The sequence below is a fragment of the Choloepus didactylus genome, chromosome 4 (genome assembly GCF_015220235.1).
Source record: "Choloepus didactylus isolate mChoDid1 chromosome 4, mChoDid1.pri, whole genome shotgun sequence".
Lineage (NCBI taxonomy): Eukaryota > Metazoa > Chordata > Mammalia > Pilosa > Megalonychidae > Choloepus > Choloepus didactylus.
The window spans coordinates 28,894,220-28,916,573 of record NC_051310.1 but is presented as its reverse complement, the minus strand read 5'-3'; the positions used below and the strand labels follow the sequence as shown (position 1 = coordinate 28,916,573).

Here is a 22,354-nt window from a genome sequence, read left to right as displayed (position 1 = left end):
CTGATAAAAGGGATGAGATTCACAGTTGGCTCAAGCCTATACAAAAGGTCGTAGAAAAAGGTTATTAAACCTCTTATTAATAGGAAGAAAACCTGTTCTAAGGTTCTTAGAAGTCACTATTAGGTGATATGACAGGATTTAATTTGGTTCGCTTACATCAGAGATGAAAAATGTAAATAGCTACATGAGCCAGATGGATATCATCAATAAAAGAAGAGGGTTAGAAAATATGTTGTCTTTTGTTTTTCTTGAAATGTGCTAATCATTCAACCTACTTATGTTTTTACCATTTTGACACATAACATGGATATAAGAAATATATCCAGTGCTCTTAAATCTACTCTAAGAAAGATAAAAGTACAAGTATAGTGATACAGTGCAAATGACATGTCTCTTCCAAGTTAGGAATCAGGAGGGAGTGTTGGGGATTCTGTCAACTGTAGAGCAGATGCTCCTTCTAATGTGGTCAAGTCCAAGGCTCTTCTCAGCTCTAGATATTTGCTATCACATGAAAATGAAACCCAGGTGTTACCAATTCTTTTGATATCTCAAAAGGAAAAAATAAAGTTCATACTGTAATTACAAATTGCTAATTTTTTTTTAATGTCTCCTACAAAGTTGATGTTTTAAAACCCATTTGGGTCAAATATAATGGATTCCTCTGAGAATCATCAGTTTTTAATCATCTAGTTTAATCTGTTCTTGCTCAGTGATTTAAATGCAAATTTAGAAAATAACTTCACTTTTCCCTTTCAATGCTTTCCTACCTTCTACATCCTAATCTTTAACCTTTGTTCACTACCTATGGTCACTACCATTCCTAAGAGGTAGTAATGAAAAAATAAATTTATTAGGTCCTAACAATAATTTGAATGGTTCTGTTAAAAACAAAGCAAAACAAAAAGAAAAAACCAAAAATAAAATCCCTTAAAGCATAAATCAGGTTTGATATGACCAATGGATTTAGTCTATTCCTCTGAAGCCTTTATTCCATTATGAAACAAAATTAAAATAGGTTTTATTTAGATGTTTGCTATGAATTGAATATGTATGTAGAATATATTATTAATCTTACAAAATAAAATATTAACATATGGAAATTTAATCAACCAATCATGTATTATAAGAATCAGTGCTTGTCAGATAAACATTCAGCATCTTCATTATGTATCCTGGAGAAGCAGCTGGAACACAGTATAGGAATAACTTTAAAAATTCCAAACAATAATTAGCTGACAAAGCTATTAATCACAGCGCAAACACCATTCCATTAACCACACAGAAGAGCATTTTACAGATTACATAATAGGCTCATTATTTAACAATATAAACAAGTATTGCTTGAAAGAAAGAAAATCTGAATAAAAAGATACGTAAACAAAATAAAATAAGATTATGGCTGATAGTTAGCAATAATATTAGAACCCATAATTTTGCTGCTTTAACTATGCTTCTTTCACCAGCTAAGAACAATTTTGAGGGAAAATATTTATATAATAACCAAAGATAATGAAAGAAGATAGCATTTTCTCTAGATTGTGCCAGGCCACCAAAACAAGAATTAAATCATACTCTAAAATTTGAATTCAAACCTAAAATATATAATATCTAAAAGAATATTTTCAGTAACCTTTTCTCCATATTTCTACTTAGCTTTTAGTATCATCACGAACAAATACAACTCCAAAACAGTATATTTAAAAAATATGTAATACTTTTCTCAAGTTAAATTGTTCCTAGTATATAATCTAAAGCATATTCCCAATAAATGAATCAAAATAAGAGAGTATTTCTATAGCATTTTCATTTCCACAGCAGAAGGATGAAATGCTAGATGATTATTCACCTCATTCAACAAGAATTGAATATACTATGTCTAAAACTTCTCAATGACTGTTTTTAAAAAATCTATTTTTCTAAAGTGACATTATTCATTAGAGTAATGTTTATAATCAAGGGTAGATTATGCAGTCAATGTAAAGAAAATGGCACAGAGTTTGAGACCTAAGTTCTAAACACTTGTCTATAACTAACTAGCTTTACAGCCTTATGTAAATTCAAGCTTCCCTGGGCCTCAGTTTTCTCGTCTACAAAATAATGAGGTCAAACTGCATAATCCCTAAAGCTGAGGAAGTGCCTCAAGAAATAAATGCAAGCCCAACATTATTACTCAAAAATTAAAAAAATCTTATTAAGCATTTAGCCAGGCATTGTGATAAGTGCTAAAAACGCAATGAAGAAACAGGATAGATGAAGGTTCTGCATTCATAAAGCTTACATATTAAAGCAAGATGAGAAGAGTTATTGGAGAATTTCAATACAGTGGGATAAAGACTAAGAAAGAAAAGTACAGATTTGTATAGTAAAAGAAGCAGATGAATTCACCTTTTTTCATCTTAAGGGAATCACAGTACGGAATTCTCAGAATTAAAAGTGCTGTGTAAACATGAATATTATGCCTTGCTCTGAAGAGCAGCTGACATCAACTTTACCTTATTTGCTATTACCAAAATAATAGCCTAAAACCTGGAATCAACAGCAACATTTGTTAGTACTATACTTCTATATACTAAGAAGCCTGCTCCAGATTTGAGAAGTTGTCCCTATTTTCCCTATTTGAACTTCTTTACTACTTTCCATTTCTTGGCATGTGATTCAGGCCCAAAACTCTGATCTGTGCCCATGCTCCCTCCTTCTCCTTGTGCCTTCCTATCCAAATAAGATTTTCTGGATATCAGTCCCTACAGTGGAAACTCTTTCAATACTTTTATTAAATTGCATGCCCACCACCTATTTAGAAACCAACCATTGAATGGAGTCTTCTAGTTTGCTTGGAAAACTGCTGATATTTCCTCCATCACCCTCTAACATAACATCATTCTTCAACTGTATGTTATCACCAAAATATTACTCTTGCTTGACCCTTCCTCTGAATCTCTACAATTTCCTTAGATCAGACTTCCACCCCATCTCATCCAGACTATGGAAAAAGCCTCTTAACTGGTCTCCCTACTTTCAGTCTTACTACCTCCAATCCACCTTCCACAGATTTGTCAGTGATGTTTCTAAAACATAAATATGACCATAACATTCCCCTGTTCAAAACTCTACTGTGGTTCTCAACTAAATGTAGAGCTGAACACAAGTTATTGAAAATGGCATACAAGGCCCTTCTTGATGGACCTAATCACTGTCTTTGCCTGGAACCTCATCTCCTGCCATTCCATGTCTTACTCTTTCGTATTCTAGTATTTCCCAAATATTTGGGGTTTCTTTAAATCTATCATGATTGCTTCTCTTTTGTGCCATTCCTAGAACTGTTTTCCTCTTCATTCATGTTCTTTCTTCTTTACCTGGCTAGCTTCAAGATTTACCTGAGGTAGCAATTTCTCAAGGAGGCCTTTATTGACAGCTTCCATCCTGAAATGCAGCTACCTGCTCCTTCTTTTCTGCCTCCATGGCAGCTTCTGCATACCTCTATCATAGCCCTTACATGTAGTATTGAAAGTATCTGCATATGTGTCTGGCTCTTCAACAGAAAACATTTTCCTCAAGAGCAACAACCACATCTCATGTATTTTTTTTTTTTATGCCACAGCATGTAACATAGCAATGAAAATATTTATATTAGCAAATTTTTTGTTAAAATGACCTGAAATTTGTTCTCTACACATGCTGTCAGAATTCATAACAAAAACAAATCCCTAATCTATGGGAACTCCTTTACTAGCATTCCTTAAAGACCATCGCAACCCTCCCTCTTCCCTGTAATGAATTATTCTTATTCTTCATAGGTTATTTTATCTGTGAGCCTAGTGCTACTCTTAGTTGGACTTTATGTTTCCATGATGCCACCACTACCAACAAAGCAACAGTAACACAATTCCCACTCAATTCTCTAGTTCTTCTAGGATTTAACAGAGGAAATTCATTTAGCAGATTTATGAAAACAATTACTGAATGCCCTCAGAGGTCCTTCTAATATTGCAAAATGTCAGCATGGACCAGCTGAATAGCAGTTCTACTTTCCATATAGTTTTGTCCTCTGATTACAGATCTTATCACCAATACTTATAGAGCTGTCCAGTCATAGTTCATGGGAATTATAGTATTGTAGCCCATCAATAACCTAAGCCATCTTTCTAGTAAATAGATTCAATTCCTCCTTAGTCAGTTGGTCAGTGTGGTATTGCTTATCAAACCCTTTCACACGGTAGAGGAAGAGTTGTCTCATGCAGTATTAAAACTTGTCTGATCGGGAGTTCAATTCCATTAAATGATAAGGGAAAACTGCTCACTAGCTCCCAAATTAAAGAGCTATGATTAAGAGTCATCTCTGGCTCTCATAATTTAACTGAACTACAGCAGTGAAAGCTTTCTGTTCAGAAATGATAAAGATTTTAACTAGAAGAAAATTCCAAGTACATTGCTCTTGTTGGAATTGTAGAGACCAGAAAAAGAAAACAAGACAAATGCTTTACCAATGCAAACAGAAGTTTCTGGGCAAAAAAAAAAATCCCCTGAGATACTGAAACATGTACATTTTAAATTTTCAGTTCAGGTGGCATAAATATAAATTTGTATCTGGTTCTATCAAAAATGGTTAGGAATGCATAAGATCACAAGATTGGATAAGATTTCTTAAAAATCTTAGGAATGCTTTTTAAACTTTTTGAATTTATTAGTACAGGCTTTTCTAATGCATAGCTGGTTTTCAAAAGTAAACCTTGTGTTTCCAGTCTCAGTGAATTTTCTGTTTCCTCAAATATTCTCATCTTCTTGTCATTTCTCTATAATTAGCCAAATGGTGAACATCCACACATTTTTGGTAAGATCTCATTTAAATATTTCTTTTTCCAGAAGTGTTCTGTGATATGCTGGCAGCATCACACCTTCCCATCCTCCCAGCACAAACAGTAAAGTTCATTCTTCCTTTCCCAATGTTCCTTTAGCAATATTTACATATTTCTATTTCAATATAAGACACTTTAAGGATTTCTATTTGTTTATATCTCCATTTTCTCTATTAAACTTTAAAGCTGCATGACAGCAAAGTCCATGGCATGTTAACTCTCTATCCCGTGTCTGACCCAAAGTACACAATCAATAAATCTTAGCTGAATCAACAGAAACAATATGCATACATGCATAATGGTAAGCACACTAACTGTGAGTCAGATGTGGCATGTACTCAGTTTCTCCACTCTTTATATGTTACTATACCACTCATTTCCCTTCTCTATTGTCTCACATTTCTCTCTTTTTAATAAGGATACAGAGAAAAGTTTAAAGATCCTTTCTTGCATAATATAACTTAAGCTACAACTGGTCTGGTTTATAGTAAAGGTGGCTTTCTAAGAGAAATTAAATAGAATGCAAGATTTTCCATTTTAGTATTTTAAAGCTGAGAAAAACTAGTCTTAAAAGAAATGCAAGTGGGAGAACCTAAGATGGCGGCTAGGTGAGACAGGGCAAAAAAACACCTCCGTGAAAAATACTACATAAAAACCAGAAAGTGACCCAGAACACCAGTTTCAGCGATGCACCAGCTGGACAAGGTCTGCTAAAACCACAGGGACTGTGCACTTGGTGAAACCGGGAGTCTACATTCTGAAACGAGTGAGTAAGCCGGCTGAAAGTCCCACGGCCGCACTGCGGTGTGGGAAAACCGGGGGTTGGCGTTTGAATATGGACTAGTACTTTAAAAAAAAAAAAAAACCCCAGGAGCAGCTGCAGTTACGACGGTGAGAACCGCACAGTGAAGCACGGCAGGACTGGACTGTGTCAACCTCTTGGTGTCTGGCGTGGAGGATAGACCGCTGCTGATTCCCTCAGGGCCAGGGGGGCAGAGGGGAGAGCCAAAAGGAGAAAGAAACCATGCCACTTGTAGCCGGGCCCCCAGCGGGTTAGAGACACTCCTGCCCAGGGCCGTACCCACAGCCCAGAGCCACGCCAGGAAACCCAGTGTGATGGGGAATGTATCCCATGGCTCCGTGCACACACCACAATATCAGCCGTGGACAGTGGCCTTGGGTGCATACACAGCTAGTTGTCCCAGAGCTGGGAAGGTGGAGCTGTGAAACAAGGGGGGGGAGGTTGAGATGTCCCATTCACCCATCTTTGCATCAGGCTGGGAGCGCCCATGCACGGCCCGGCAGCCCAGGGCTTCCCTTGAGGGACGGTGCGCACTTGTGACATAGCACAGCCTTCCCTCAGCAGAGGTCCTGGAAGATCATAGCTGAGAAGGGGGGCCCACTCAGAAAACCCAGGGATGTTACATCAATGCTGGGGACTTGTGGCTGAAATGAAGGCTTAGACTCCTGCAACAACCTTGAATCTCCGGTAACACCTGGGAGGTTTGATTATTAAAGCTGCCCTGCCTCCCTAACCACCCAGACACACGCCCCACATTCAGGGTGGACAGCACCAACAACACACCCAAACTGAGTTCACCAACTGAACCCCACAAGAATCATTTCCTCACACACTACAAAAACAAAGGTGAGGAGAACTGACTTGAGGGGAATAGGTGACTCACAGACGCCATCTGCAGGTTAGTGAGAGAAAGTGTACGCCACCAAGTTGTAGATCTGAAAAATTAGAACCCTATCAAGCAAAGCAAATGCCAAGAGGCCAAAAACAACAGAAAATCTTAAAGCATATGATAAAACCAGACGATATGGAGAATCCAAACCCAAACACCCAAATCAAAAGATCAAAAGAGACACAGTACTTGGTGCAATTAATCAAAGGACTACAATCAAAGAACAAGAGCATGGCACAGGATATAAAGGACATGAAGAAGAACATGCACACGATATAAAGGACATAAAGAAGACCCTAGAACAGCATCAAGAAGAAATTGCAAGAGTAAATAAAAAAATAGAAGATCTTATGGAAATAAAAGAAACTGTTGGCCAAATTAAAAAGACTCTGGATACTCATATTACAAGATTAGAGGAAGCTGAACAACGACCCAGTGTCCTAGAGGACCACAGAATGGAAAATGAAAGAACAAAGAAAGAATGAAGAAAAAAACAAAAAAAATCGAAATGGAACTCAGGGATCTGATAGATAAAATAAAATGTCCAAATTTAAGACTCATTGGTGTCCCAGAAGGGGAAGAGAAGGGTAAAGGTCTAGAAAGAGCATTCAAAGAAATTGTTGGGGAAAACTTCCCAAACCTTCTACACAATATAAATATGCAAAGCATAAATGTCCAGCGAACTCCAAATAGAATAAATCCAAATAAACCCACTCCAAGACATATTCTGATCAGACTGTCAAATACTGAAGAGAAGGAACAAGTTCTGAAAGCAGCAAGAGAAAAGCAATTCACCACATACAAAGGAAACAACATAAGACTAAGTAGTGACTACTCAGCGGCCACCATGGAAGCAAGAAGGCAGTGGCATGATATATTTAAAATTCTGAGAGAAAAAATTTCCAACCAAGAATACTTTATCCAGCAAAACTCTCCTTCAAATTTGAGGGAGAGCTTAAATTTTTCAAAGACAAACAAATGCTGAGAGATTTTGCCAATAAAAGACCTGCCCTACTTCAGATACTAAAGGGAGCCCTACCCACAGAGAAACAAAGAAAGGAGAGAGAGAGAGAGAATTTTAACAGACATATGTAGAACCTTACACCCCAAATCACCAGGACACACATTTTTCTCTAGTGATCATGGATCTTTCTCCAGAATTGACCATATGCTGGGACATAAAACAAGCCTCAATAAATTAAAAAAAAAAAAAAAAAAAAAAGAATATATTCAAAGCACATTCTCTGACCACAATGGAATACAAATAGAAGTCAATAATTTTTTATTTGTAACTCCACTATTTGCTTCCTACATAATCTAAAATACACAAACTCTAATGACAAATCAGTGGTTTTGGACTCAATGTAAAATATGTAATTTTTGACAAGAACTATATAAAGGTGGGGGAATTGAAGAGTATAGGAACATAAGTTTACATGTCCTATTGAAGTTAAGTTGGTATCAGAGAAAAACAAGATAGTTATGGATTTAAGAGGTTAATTTTAAGCCCCACAGTAAACACAAAGAAATTATCCGAGAATATGACCATGGAGATGAAAAGTAGAGTATGGGTTACGAGAAGTGGGGGAAGGGCCAATGGGGAGATAAGAAATGAGTGTAGGGTTGCTGTTTGAGGTGAAGGGAAATTTCTAGTAATGGATGGTGGGAAGGTGATAGCATTACAACATTCTAAATGTGATTAATCCCACTAATGGAATGCTAGGGAAGGGGTGGAAATGGAAGATTTAGGCTGTATATATGTTCCCACAATTGAAAAAAACAACAACAAAAAAAAAGACAGTCTAAATAGATGACAATTGAATGTCAAGCATAATCCTGGATGGGATCTGAGGATGGAGGACAGGAGGCTCAAAGGGACACAGTTGAGACATAAGAAAGAAAAAAAGGGAAATACAGAATGTAAGCTTTGTATCAATGTTGAATTTCTTGAACTTCTTAGCTGCGCTTAATGGGATTGCATAAAAGAATGTTCTTGTTCATGGGAATTGTATATGTGAATTATAGTGTTTGTTCAAGGATGTGTGCAGCTTGCTCTCATGTGTTCAGAAGACAGAGCAACAGACGATGGATGATAGATAGGGAGGGAGGGAAGGAAAGAGAAATGGCAGTGTGACAGGATGTTAAAGTTGGTGGATCGGGGTATCAGGCAAGGGGAGTCAGGGTATGCTGGAGTTCTGTGTATGGGGTTTGTATTGTTTTTGCAACTGTTCCCATAACTTTGAATTTATTTCAAAATGAAATTAAAAAAAAAAAATAAATGCAAGTACTTTTAAAGTGTTGATAGGAAATAAACAGCTATCTACATCTTATCTGGTCATAAATTTCCACATATTTCAATTAATGAATTTGTGATTGATCTGATATATAAGATAGTTGATCATTTTCCAACAGTGTAGAAGAACTTTTTGCTAAAATTAGCACAGTTTGACATTATTTATTTTTGTTTATCTTTCATTAAACTTAAATCATAATGCCAAACAGGCATGAAGCAAGAAAGTTATATTTCTAAATGTTGAAATAAGGAACATGGAAGCTTCTTAAATAAACTGCAATGATACCTTCCCATAAAATGAAATATAGCTTCATATAGCCCAGTTATATGAAAAAATATATGGCTAAACCAAATAGCATGCCTTGACGGTCAGAAGTATTATAATAACATGAGGATTCAAAAATTAATTACCTTGCTTTCTGCTAACCAGCGATGTGGGTCATAATGTGTATCAGAGACAGATGAAAAAAACTACAAAAAAAGAGAGGAAATCGTCTATTAGAAATAGATTTTTCACTGAAATGAACATACATAAATTAAAGTCTTTACTATTAGCATATAAAGCTTTTGTTCCTAAACTTAAGGGTTTAAAAAGAAGAAAATTTATATGAAGTATTCAACCAAATCCAAACCACCACTTATTTATGTGTGTATGTATATATGTATCTGCTTATGGATAGTAAATACTGAGCTCAAATATAGAGACATGGAAAAATCAATTCTCAAGTGCTATTATTGCAGGCCTCTTTAGAGACTGATTCCATGGAGTTCTGCATGAGAAGAAGCTTCATTTAAAGCAAGTTTACTTCATTTTTGTTTCTTTCCTCATTCTTGTTCCATGTAACGCATTTCGCAGCTGGTTAGTGGTGATTACACAGAAACTTAAAACTTTTTCCTATTTCAGTGAAAATTTCCCTAACCATTCTAGTTCATAGTGTTTTCTTCCTCTTCTAACTCTCCATTGTGTTAAATGTTTATAAACAGTCATCTGTCATTGATCATAATATGGCTCTATTCTTTATCATGCAACTGTCATAACTCTAAATTAAATCTTAAGTGACCTAAAACATATTTCTCAAAATTGATGTCCAAAATGATTTGAGATAAGTGCAAGTAATGTTTGATATTTTGTAACATGCTTTACAGATTTATTTATAGTTTAGTGTCTAAACTTTGACCACTTATGAATGGTGTAATTTAATTTCTCTAAGCCCCAGCTTATCATCTGTAAAGTGAGCAAACTACCTCCTAAGGCCAAGGTATAGATTAAATAAAATGAGTATTAGTAAAGTGTGTGGTACACAGAATGCAATCAATATACCACTATTATCACCAGCCACATAACAAGATGTCATCATCAGCAAATGGGCTTTAAGGTGCATTATGACTAGAGCACTGTACCAGGCATGTGTCATAAAAAAATATGAAGATAGAAGCCATACATATATTTGAATATATTACCAAAAAACGAACTACATAATAATGATAGCTAATATTAGTTGAATATAAAATAAGTTCAAGATATTTCACCTTCTATCATGTACCTTCTATATGTTATTTCTCTTTATTTTCATACTGAACCAACTTACAAATAGAGAAGTGAATTCTTAGAGAGGATAGAGATTGCTTAATTGTCCAGGCTCATACACTGGCAATTTAGAGAGCTGCAATTTGAACCTAGATCTGTCTTGATTCAAAGCCTCTTGTTCTTAACACTCTAGAACTGAGTGTTAAATAAACATACACACCAAGTGTTACAGGAAGACAGAAACTAGAATAAAACATGATGCAGAGCTATAATCTATTTAGTTGAGCACTTAAATTATCAAAGATTGTTCTATGAGAATTATATATCTTTAATTCAGACACTTTTCTAATTGTTTTATAATAGTGGTGGTTTATTGTCTGTCTGTCTTGAGATTTTCAAACACTGCATGAATTCACCAATGTGGAATCAGGAACGAATATGGTGGCTGGAAAAGAAAAATATACTGAGAAACAAGATCAGCAATTTCCAGAACCTTTCTCAAGTTCATTCGTTACATATATATCGATCTAATCTGTCCCACAGCACAGTCACTCTCTATGTTAAGTGACTATAATTTTCATCAATATGTCAAAAACCAAGAAATGAGAAAAAAACTATTCCTCTTTTGAAAACATTCTACATGATTCCTCCACCACTCTCCCATAGTGCCCTGAACTACAAAGCAAAAAACTAATTATATCTTTAGCAAACTCCTTGATGATTCCTTTGAGGTGAGAGCAAAGTTTCCTAGGGCATTCGGGTTTTTTTTTAAGCTAACAGGGACCAAACAACAGAACTTATTAATGGAAAAATAGGGAGGTCCATAATGAAAAAATGTAGGCTCTTTAAAAATAATAATAATAAAAATAAAACTTCCATTCTTTCAGATTTACTTTCTACCCTGGACTAGGACTGAATTAGTCTTTTTATAGGGGAAGAGGTATAAAGACCCATTATCACAATTACTCCATCCCTGGGGATCTATTAAAGAACAGGGTGCTTTTTGGAAGACGTTGCAAGAATGATTTTCACCTTGAAAGGAAATAAAGTATTTAAGCAAGCTGCTAGCTACACACTATGTTTTACCCTGTAAGTGTCTATAACAAGGTTACGTATATTACAGCATAAACGAAATGGTTCCATTTTTACATTCCTACTTGATTGAAAACAAACCATCCTGACACAAATAGTTAAATATGAAATAAATATTCTTTAAGATGAAATTAGGGTTTTCAAGACCACATATCCTTTGAATATATGTAAACAAGAGATGCCTTAAAAACAAGCAGCAGTATCATACAGGAAAAATACGCCAAAATTATAACACGCTCTGCCACACTAAAAGAGTTAGCTTTTCCCCTAAAGCCAATTAGGGGGATTAGGTTTATAGCTCTGTCAAACTAACATATAAACTGTTAAAAAAAAATTTATAGAAATACACACTGCAGAAATTCCCTTAATTCTATAAAATTCAAACAAGTGAAATATTTTGATTAACATCAAATCCATTAACAAGTGAGTACAAAAGTAGAATTCTAGTTTTCTTTTCAATACCACTTTAGAGAGAGAAAAAAATGGGGAAAAAGAACAGGATAAGAGATGGGAAAATAGTAGTATGAGAGGGGAAGATTATTCTAGAGGAGGAAAATGACAAATGAATAACAAAATAAAAAGAAGAGACATCTGAAAATAAAAAGCACTTGTACATAATACTATAATTTGAGTGCTGCCATGTCATCAAATAAAGTGAATAGAGGGGTAAATGATGAGTGAATTATTATATCTTATGGATATATTACAGCACAGCAAAGTAATGCAATGCTCTCTATAGGTATTATAATATTGCCTAGAGTTGATAGCGATGCTTCCTTTAAAGGAATTAAAAATATACATGATCACTTACATTTATTTTTAATCATTTCACTAGGGTCATATGTTGATATATAAATGAATATAGTAATATTCCATTTAAGGACAGAAAAACTAAGTTAAATATAATTTATTTAAATAGGAGAGGCAGATAGCACAGTGATTAGTGTTTAGGTACTAAAGTGAGACCCCCAAAGTTTGAAGTCCTGGTTTTACCATTTAACCAGATGTATGACCAGGGGCAAGTTACTTAACCCTCCCATCCTCGATTTCCTTTTCCCTAAAATAGATTTAATCACAGTACCTAATGGGTAGGGTTGTTTTAGGGGTCAAGCGAGAGAATGCATATACTCTACTTACCACTAGTACCTGGAATAGAGCTAGTACCCAATAATTGTTAGCCAGTAATATAATAACAAAAATAAAAATAGCAAATAATGAAAAATTCAAAATCCAAGTCTTTTGACTCCAAGGATGTTTTTCTTTGCCAAAACTGTTGTCTCTATTGCAACACATTTCCCATTACAGAATGAGAAGTTGGCAATTCAATGGAATAACAGTACACTTTCTCTCACCATGACTATGAAAGAGATATAGTGCCCTGTTCCAAAAAAAAAAAAAGCAAGAAGGGTTTTTTTGTTTTGTTTCATAAAACCTTCCAGAATAAAAATGTGACTACCAAGGAATCATGCATCAAAATCCCATTATAATCATATATCAGGAAACTAACTGAAAATCTAAGGCACAACGAGAACTCATAATTACTTTCAATTTCTCCATTGAATCCCTGGAGAAGGTTTTACAAGCTGTATCTATTTCTTTTCCTATCACACCAAGAATGGATTCCTGTTCAGTTTCCAGACAGAGAAGTTGATCTTTGAGCTGCAATCTGGCCTCTTCCATCCTCCTTAACTGTTCTTCTTCGTTGCAGATACGTTTTTCCTAAGGCATTGATAAGAAATAAAAAATAGACATTGATTCTTCAGTGGAAGCAAGGAATGCCTGTAATGTCTATACAACCAACTTAAATAAGTAGATTAGAAAGTAGGTCTGACTCCCTCAGTCCCTTTGCTTTACTAAAATAAAACACATTTTAACTACTTAATACCTGAGGTTAAGTTACAGGAAGTTCAGAAGTAAGGCAGTATGGAAACTGGTGAGTGGAAAACTGGGCAAAGATAAGTATTATAATTCTGTTACCAAAGACAAAAAGCAAAAAAAGAAGTTGAAAAACTCCTTTATCATTTCAATAATATATTGCTATTAACAGATCAGAGAATAAAAGCTGAAACAACAAAACTGACTGAGCTTTCAATAAATATTACTAAAACCCTAGAAAAGGAAAACTGCCAAATAAGATGATATTAGTTTCTTAATTCCCAGAAAGAAAATACTTGTTATAATCTTAATCTCATCAAAACACAGCTAAAAAAAAAAGTCTAAATTTTCAAATTCAGACATACAATGTGAATGCTTTTGAGTCAGGAAATTTTGATAAAACCAAGATGGTGGTACTCTCCAAGGAAACACATATACGTAATGAAAAGTGGTTTCTAGGGAACCCTTTAAGAGATCACAAGGACCAAAAGAAATGCACATATATCCTTTCAAGTCAACTTAAATTGGAAAAATGAATGAAGCACCTTCTTCTCAAAAAGCCAAAGATTCTTCACAGTCTGTCTTCTAATTCTCTCTGTAGCCTCATATCCCTCTTTTCTACGCTCTCATATCTGATTACTTGAAGTTTCTCAAATATGCTTTCTTATGTTGCCCTCAACCACTCCTGACTTGTACAATTCTACTTGAAGTTGTATCTCTTCACAGTGAGGCTGGTGGCCAGGAGACAGCATTAATCTTAATGACGTCACCATAGTCCATCATTTGAGTCTGGAACTCAGCTTTGTAAACTTCAGAACTGTAATTTCTTTTCTTTTAGTTACTCAGAATGGAGCCATCTTTAAGCAGTAGAGTGATATTAAGCTCACAAGAGACTAATGTACAAACTAGGATGCCACTCAATTACCTACATTAGTTTACAATGGGTACCATAACTGCCATATGGATCAGAATGCTCATGTCAGCATATTCAGTACATTTTCTCCCTGTAGGCCAATCCAGATGGAAAGGCAAATTATAATCAGAATGTTGCTTAATGAACAGGAAATTGGAGCAAGGGGAGCTCATTTTATGAAACAATGCTTAAAAGGCATCAAGCTAATGGCAGCGTGCAATGTCCATCTACAAAGCAGGGATTTACCAACCACAATACCAAGAGCGTTTCATTCTTCTGCGCAGTGATTCGATAGAGATTGCCAAAGTACATCTCTGTTTCTTCTTGCCAAAGTACATCTCTGTTTCTTCTCTCTTCACATTTAGTTTCTATCCAAACCCTCTCTCCTGATTTTTCAGACTTTCTTTAGACATATTGATATCTTCACCAAGTCTGGCTCTCATCTTGGAGCCTTTCTGAAACATTAATGTCCTGGTCCAACAGTATTTGATGATTGCATATTTCACTTATCAGAGTAGCCTTATTGCTAGGATATTTGTCTCCCTCTTGCCCCTATGAACCTATCTCTTATATTACTTTTTCTTCATATTCTATCCTTCAAGACCCAGTCTCCTCTCTGTCCTGAGCTCCCAAAGCAGAATGCTCCCACAGTGTGTTATTTTATATTAGACTTAAATTTTTAAAATCAAGTTGTGATATAACTATTCGTTTATGTACTTGTCTCCCTCATTAAACTGATAATTAAAGGAGAGCACAAAACATGTTTATACTCACCTTTAAACTCCAATACTATGGTGAACGAATGATTTCAACTCAAATTCAACACTATAAAGATATGTGATCAATTACCATTCATATCTATACCTTCAAAAGCTATTGAAGTGTGCTAGGAAGTTTCTTCCCACACATACATAAAGCAGCAGTGTTCTAGCTGGTGTTACATTAATAAAGAAAATACTCTAATGGGGGCTTCTGGTGTAATTAGAAGACCACCCAAATTCTAAATTCAGGCATTCGCAATGATGTGCTAATTGACCTTTCTTTTCTCTCTTCCTTCATTGCTCTCCTTCTTTTATCCACTATTCACTTTTCTGTGCTCTCTGCTACTTGTCCCTTACTAGAAGACTTAGAACCATTTCTGTCTTTTCATATTCGAAGAACATTGATATTGTCAGCAAAGACTGTAAAAGTTCACTCTCTTTAGCAAAGACAGAAAACTTCACAATCCACTTCACTATCCACTTCACTATCCTCTGTGATAGCAGCTAGCATGCCATACCTAATCTTCCTTTGAGGTAAACCTCACATTTGGCAGGAACTTTAAAGATCAGTGGGTTCAACTATCCAACCCTTCATGAATCCCTTCTCTGACATTTCTGACAGATGGTCACCCAACTTGTACATGAATATCACAAGTTTCAAAGAATAGAGTATCTTGCAAGGTTATAAAATCTCTTCATTAGTCTAAATGCTATACTCTGAAATCAGAGAAAATAAATAAATCCTCCAGCCCCACTAAAGCTTCTAACCTCCCTAGTAAAGATTCCTGTTCTTTTACCACTATTTTTATTTGACTCAAGTTTCAGATACTGTACCATGCTAGTCACCATCCTCTGCATGTGCTCTAAAACCCTAAATCTAAGAGTTAAGTTCTTCCATTCTGAACTTAAGCAGTTATAACTTGATTCATTAATGTATTAAACAAATATTTATGGAAACCTACTATAGGCTAGAAACTCTTCTGGGCAATAGAGATAGTATGATCAAGACTCCTACCTTCAACGAACCAACAAATATCTCCATGAAATTTCAACTCCTTTGTTTTGTCCCATTCTTCTGACTTGTAACTATATGAACACTAAACCTGGTCATTCAATGAGTTAGCTTTTTTTATTCTAACTTCATGTTTCAGAAATAGCTCTACCAATTGGGCAAACAGCTAGTTCTGGAGAAAGAGAAAGGCAGAAAATTGGCTGACATTAATCCAATCATCCTATAGAAGGTTTGGAGACATAAGGATTAATTAGGAGGAGATGATAATATTTAGACACTATCAGAGCTAGTTCCTGGTCTTCTAGTAATTCAGAGGGGCAGATTCCCATGATTCTACAAGATTAACAAAAAGTTACCCTATTTCTAGAAAACCAGATGCAGGACAAGGAATAGAAATTGTTTAGAAATACGGAAGACACGGTTGGGCCAGCTTCAGTGTTTTAGGGTGATGCCTGAAACTTAAGAATATAAGGGATTTTTTAAGGGGGAGATAGGTGAAGTAGACAATAGCCATCCACGTGACCTAAGAGGAGAGATGTCCTGCACCATGGCTAAGTTTGAGAAATAGCCTTAGAGATCAAGCCCAACCCTTAATTCTACAATTGAAGAAACCAAAGCCCAGACAAGCTAAGTAACTAAAGTCACAGAACCTACTACAGATAACTGATTCTCCTGAGTCCCTCAACAGTACTCTTTCTGTTAAAATGCCAGAAAGTCTGAGTGCTTAAAATCAGAGGTTAGAAATTCAAGGCAAAACATTCAAAAAAGTTATCAGCAGGTTATGTGGGAACTAATGCAGTTTCAAAGTGAAAATATATATATAACAATGTAAATAAAAATATATGATGTTATATGGCATATTCAGAATAGACCATAATAAAGCTAAAAACCTCACTGAAAATGCATAATATCCTAAACTTGTAGGGGCTATCTATATATACTAGAGATGTACCCTCTATCCACATAAAATTTGCTCATGGCAGATTTTAGTTAAAAAGTGTACTCATAATACACAAAGCAGGGTACAGTTCTACTGTCAAGACAGAAAAGATTTCATGAAGCTTCCATATTGGTATGGAAGCTTACCTACTGTTGACATTTGTTTCTACAGGGAATAAAAAAATAAGACTGCTCACAATCTCATGATTTTTTTTTTTTTTAATGCTGTGGTCTGGCTTGGTCAATTGATCTGCAATTCTAAGGAAAAGAAATGTTCTAATTATAAATTTATATTTCAGCATATTCTTTACAACTCAGAATATTCATTTTCCAAGAAGTTATAAAAATTATAAAGAGACATGATCTTAATGAAAACATAACAACTTCAATAAAACTAGAGCATGTCCATAATGATATCTCCTTCATAAAAGCTCATGTGATTCCTTCAACGTCCTAAGAGTTACATAAATGGCACTTTATTTTCAATAGAATTATTACATGAAATGAAAAGTCTTTCATACACCTTAAGAAAAACATTATATTAAATAAAATACATTCACACAACTAAACAGATCATTAATTTATGAAGTTAATGTTTTCCTTTATTGAAAACTAACCTAAAAAAGCAAGTGGAACAATGTTTCAGCCCCAGGCCATCTTCAATACATTAGCAGGGGGTGGTCAACGGATAAGATAAGAAGTAGAAGAGAAAGAGGGAGACCAAATAACATTAATGGTCAAAAGTAAAGCTAACACAATTTAATGCAAAGTTATTGGAAGTATGGCTTGTTGAAAATATAGACCTGAACACATCTCCTAAAAGCTTTGAAAACAAATATTTATGGAACTAAAGGTAACTGTTATACCTAAGCTTTAAATACAGGATACTGGCTCTACAAGGCAAAGTATGAAACTATTCTGAACAAAAATGGGACCTTTCTGAAAGCCATTTATCTGGCTCTCTAAAGAAAGTTCACATTACTGATAACAACAGATTTGACTCAGCTGCAAGGAAGTTAAGATACAATATGAAATCCAGCTGGGGCAGAAACTGTGATGGGGGTGTCTTCAGAGTAAGAGAAAAGGGGTATAGTATGGAGACACAGAAAATTTTAAAAGACTTTAATCTGGAAAATTACCACACTTCAGTTCAAAGTGTCTTACAGAATGACCAAAAAAAAAAAAAAAAAAAAAATCATAATACATCAACTACTTATCACATCATAACCACCTTTTTTTTTTTTTTTCAAATTTGTTGCTTAAAAATAAAAGACATGAATTTCTTAAATTCAAAGTATGGCTGTATACTAAACACCTAGATTGACATGAAAAAAAACAATCAAAAAACAATCAAAAAGTAACAACCATTCTCAACTCAATGGTTTGAGTCAGTATGAAATCATCTCCCTGGCAATATCCTCTTCTTTCTCATCTGGGTCCCACTGACTTCCTGCTTCTAGCTTCTTCTCCTCCCTGGTGGCTTTTTCCTTGTTGGCTTCTCTACAAGTCCTCCAGTAACAGGATGAAGACTCATCCTGATTCTATTGGCCACACTTTAACTAAAAAATAACATCTTCAAAAGGTCCTGTTAACAATGGGCTCACACCCACAAGAATAGATAAACATTAAGAACATTTTTCCTGGAATACATGATTCAACCTACCACAATCACCATGAATTCAACCTACATACCTCCTTTTACCCTCTGTGAATCCAACACTATTCAGGAATAAAGAAGACAAGGGAAAATCATCACTGACTTTCCTCGTTCATTATAAAAGCCCAATAACATTCATCTTCTTGTTCACCCTTATGGATGCCATAACAGTGATAGATAAACTGAGCTCTTAAGCAAGGAATACTAATTGCCCCTTCTCTGTGTTCACATGGCACTTTACAGGAGCATCAGGTACAGTGCTTATTATTATATTGCCTTTCATGTCTGTCTCCTCATCATACTGTGATTTCCCCTAGGGACAAGATCTTATTCTCCTTTACCTAAATATTTTAGCCCCTACTACAGTGCCTTACATAGCAGTTATTCAATATATCTTTCTGGAACATAAATATCCTTCTATTTTTCATTAATTCCACAAATGTTTTATGAATATATTCTCTATGTACCAAACATGATAGTAGACCTAAATATACAGAACCAATGAACTCAAATAAATTCTGTATTTTAATTTGCCACAAATTAATTAGTAAATTTATTCAGGCCAATCACCTTGTCAGTAACAGACTATTGTAATCATCAAGGAAAGATGACATGACAGAAGTTAGAGTGGTAGCAGTGATAAGAAGTAATCAGATTCAGAATAAATTCTGAAGAAAGAGTCAACCAGATCTGCTGATGAAATGAATGTGTGTGAGGGAGGTCCATGTGTGAGAAAATGAGATGATTCTTTATTTTTTTATTTAATAAGCAAAAGAACATTCTAATTCCTACTAGAAGATTGGTTTCTGTTCCGGTTTGCTAATGCTGTCGTAATGCAAAATACCAGAAATGGATTAGGTTTTATAAAGGGGGGTTATTTGGTTACAAAGTTACAGTTTTAAGGCCATGAAGTGTCCAAGGTAAGGCATCAACAATAGGGTACCTTCACTGAAGAATGGCCGATGGCATCCAAAAACCTCTTAACTGGGAAGGCACGTGGCTGCCGACTGCTTGCTCCCAGGTTGCGTTTCAAAATGGTGTTCCCCAAAATGTTGCTCTTGGGGTGTTCTGCCCTCTCTTAGCTTCTCCAGAGCAAATTCTGGGCCAGCGTAAGTCTGCTTTCAATGGCCATCTCCAAACTGTCTCTCTCAGTTGCTCTCCAAAATGTCACTCACAGTTGGTCTGAGTGCTCTGTTTGTCAACTCGTTTACCTGGCTCCAGTGCTTTAATTCAGGCCCACTCTGAATGGGTGGGGTAACACCTCCATGGAAATTATCCAATCAAAGTCTTGCCCACAGTTGACTGAGTCATATCTACATGGAAACACTCAATCAATAGGTTCCAACCTAATCAACACTAATACGTCTGCCCCCACAAGATTGCAACAATGAAAGTGGGGGGACATAACACATCCAAAGCACAGTTTCCTAAAATAAAAATGCTATCGTTTTGTGGATTAGATATATTCTCTTCCTTCTCAGGAAATAGACACTTTACACTATTTCCTTCAAAGAAGAGCAAAAAGTTATAATTAATAGAGTGTTAAGATAAAGAACTGAACACATTAGAAAAACAGTAGAGCTAAAATAAAAAAGTAGTGGCATAATCAGAAGACTGGCTTTTTCATTTCATGCATGTCTTAGTATGCCAAGATGCTGTAACAAATACCACACAATGGGTTGATTTAAACAACAGGAATTACTGGCTCATGGTTTTGAAGCTAGAAATCCAAAATCAAGATATGGGCAAGGTATGCTTTCTTCCGTAGTCAGCATTCCAGTGCGGCTGCCAACTATCTTTAGGATTCTTTGGCATGTATTTCTGGCATACATGAAATGTCCTCTTTATAAGGCCTCTAGTAATCCAGATTAAGGCCTACCCTAAATCACTTGGCCAACACCTTAACTAAAAATAACATCTTCAAGAGGTACTGTTTACAATGGGTTCATACCCATAGTAACATGGATTAAGATTAACATTTTCTTTCTAGGGTATATGACTCAAGCTACCACAGTCTGCCCTATGGTGACGGGTCCCAAGCAAATTTGAAACCCAGCAGGACAACCTCTAATAAATGTCAAGGTCTGAGAGTCACCTGTGATCGATGCTTTTTCCTCTTGGTTTGCTGGAATGGCAGCCCCCCCCCACCCCACTAGTCAGCCATGCTCTCCTTGTATGGTACACCCTAGGCCCCACCCTCTCCAAGCCACTGCAGTATCAGCCTTGCTCTGCATGAAAAGTGGGGTGTAGGCCCCACTCTTTCCAAGCATTGGGGTGGCAGTCAAAATCTCGTTGGGTGCAGAAGCCCTAAACCTTCCAAGTGCCTGGACATAAAGCCTGTCCCTCCAAGTGCAGGGGTGGACTTGCCCCTTCCATACATGAGGATGGGCCCTCTCTCTTGGCCTGAGGAGATCACTCCAATCCAGACCTCTGCTTCCATGATTCCGACCTTGACATCATCCGTCAATTCATCCCTTCTCAGCCCTGTTCAAGTCCAGCCTGGCAGTGTTTCTGTTCATAACAAAACTCTAAAAAACTGTGTTGGTTTTCTATGCAGGTCAAGGGAGTCCAGACTATCAGACAGAGGGATTTTTCCACAAATCCCTCCTAGCCAAATACATTTCCAATCCTGACTTCCTCTGAAATGGCTGCTGAATTCATGTTCAGTCACACCCCTCTTCAGCAAAGGGTTGTTCTGCCACCCCCTCACAAGGAGTTGCAGTCTCTGGAAATTCACCTTCTTGGAGCTCAGAGAGGCCCCTGATAAAACCCTTCTCACCCTAACCTCAGAGCCATGTTATCTGGATAGGCTAAGAATTTTCTGAATTAGCAACTGCTCATTCCTTTGTGCAGTTCTCAGCTATCTGTTTCCTCTTTCATTTTACTGTTAGCAGAAAGGAGAAACCATGCTGCATGTTCCACAGTTAGCTTGACAGTCTTCTCAGTTAAATATCCAAGTTCATCATGAACAAGTTCTGCCTTCCATCTGACAACAGAACACAATTTCATCAAGTTCTCTACTACTTTATAACCAAGATAGTCTTTCCTCCAGTCTCCACAACAATCATCATTTTCTTCTAAGGCATCACCAGAAGTACGTTAAGTGTCCATATTTCTAATATTCTGTTTCTGATGATAATGTATCCTCTAAGATGATAAAAACTTTCTTTACAGCTCTCACTTATTTTTGAGCTCTTACCAGAAATACCTTTAATGTCCATATCTCTACCAACACTCTTCAAAACAATCTACCAAGCACCTCAAAATTCTTCAAGACTCTACCTATTACCCAATTACAATTCCAAAGCCAGTGCCACATTTTTTAGGCATTTTTAATAGCAGCACCCTACTCCCAGTACCCAAAACTATCATAGTTTGGCAGGCTGCTATGACAAATATCACACAATGGGTTCACTTAAACAACAGGAATTCATTGATTCATAGTTGTGTGGCTAGAATTCAGGCAAAATCAAGATATTGGCAAGGCTTGCTTTCTCCCATAGTATAACCTGGTGCTGGCTGCCAGCAATACTTGAGGTTCCTTGGTTTATATCTCTCCTTCTCCACACAAGGCAATGCTCTCTCCTTTCTCACTTCAGTAACTTCTGGGTTCTCCTTATAAGGCCTCCAGTAATCCAGATTAATAATCACCCTCATTCATTTGGCTAATAATTTAACTTCAAGAGGGCCTACTTACAATAGGTTCACACCCACAGGAAAATGGATGAACAGTGTGATTT

General features: G+C 36.1%; 1 protein-coding gene across 5 annotated transcripts in view; it reads right to left on the bottom strand.

The window, feature by feature from the left end:
* Positions 1-22,354, bottom strand: part of CEP128 (centrosomal protein 128) — a 632,097-nt gene that overhangs the window by 347,296 nt on the left and 262,447 nt on the right. For all 5 annotated transcript variants that reach the window (XM_037832153.1, XM_037832154.1, XM_037832157.1 and 2 more), the window contains 2 exons: positions 13,000-13,176; positions 9,249-9,308 (listed from right to left, as the gene is read on the bottom strand). In XM_037832153.1, the coding sequence (XP_037688081.1) occupies positions 9,249-9,308; positions 13,000-13,176 (237 nt within the window). The remainder of the gene's footprint in view (positions 1-9,248; positions 9,309-12,999; positions 13,177-22,354) is intronic.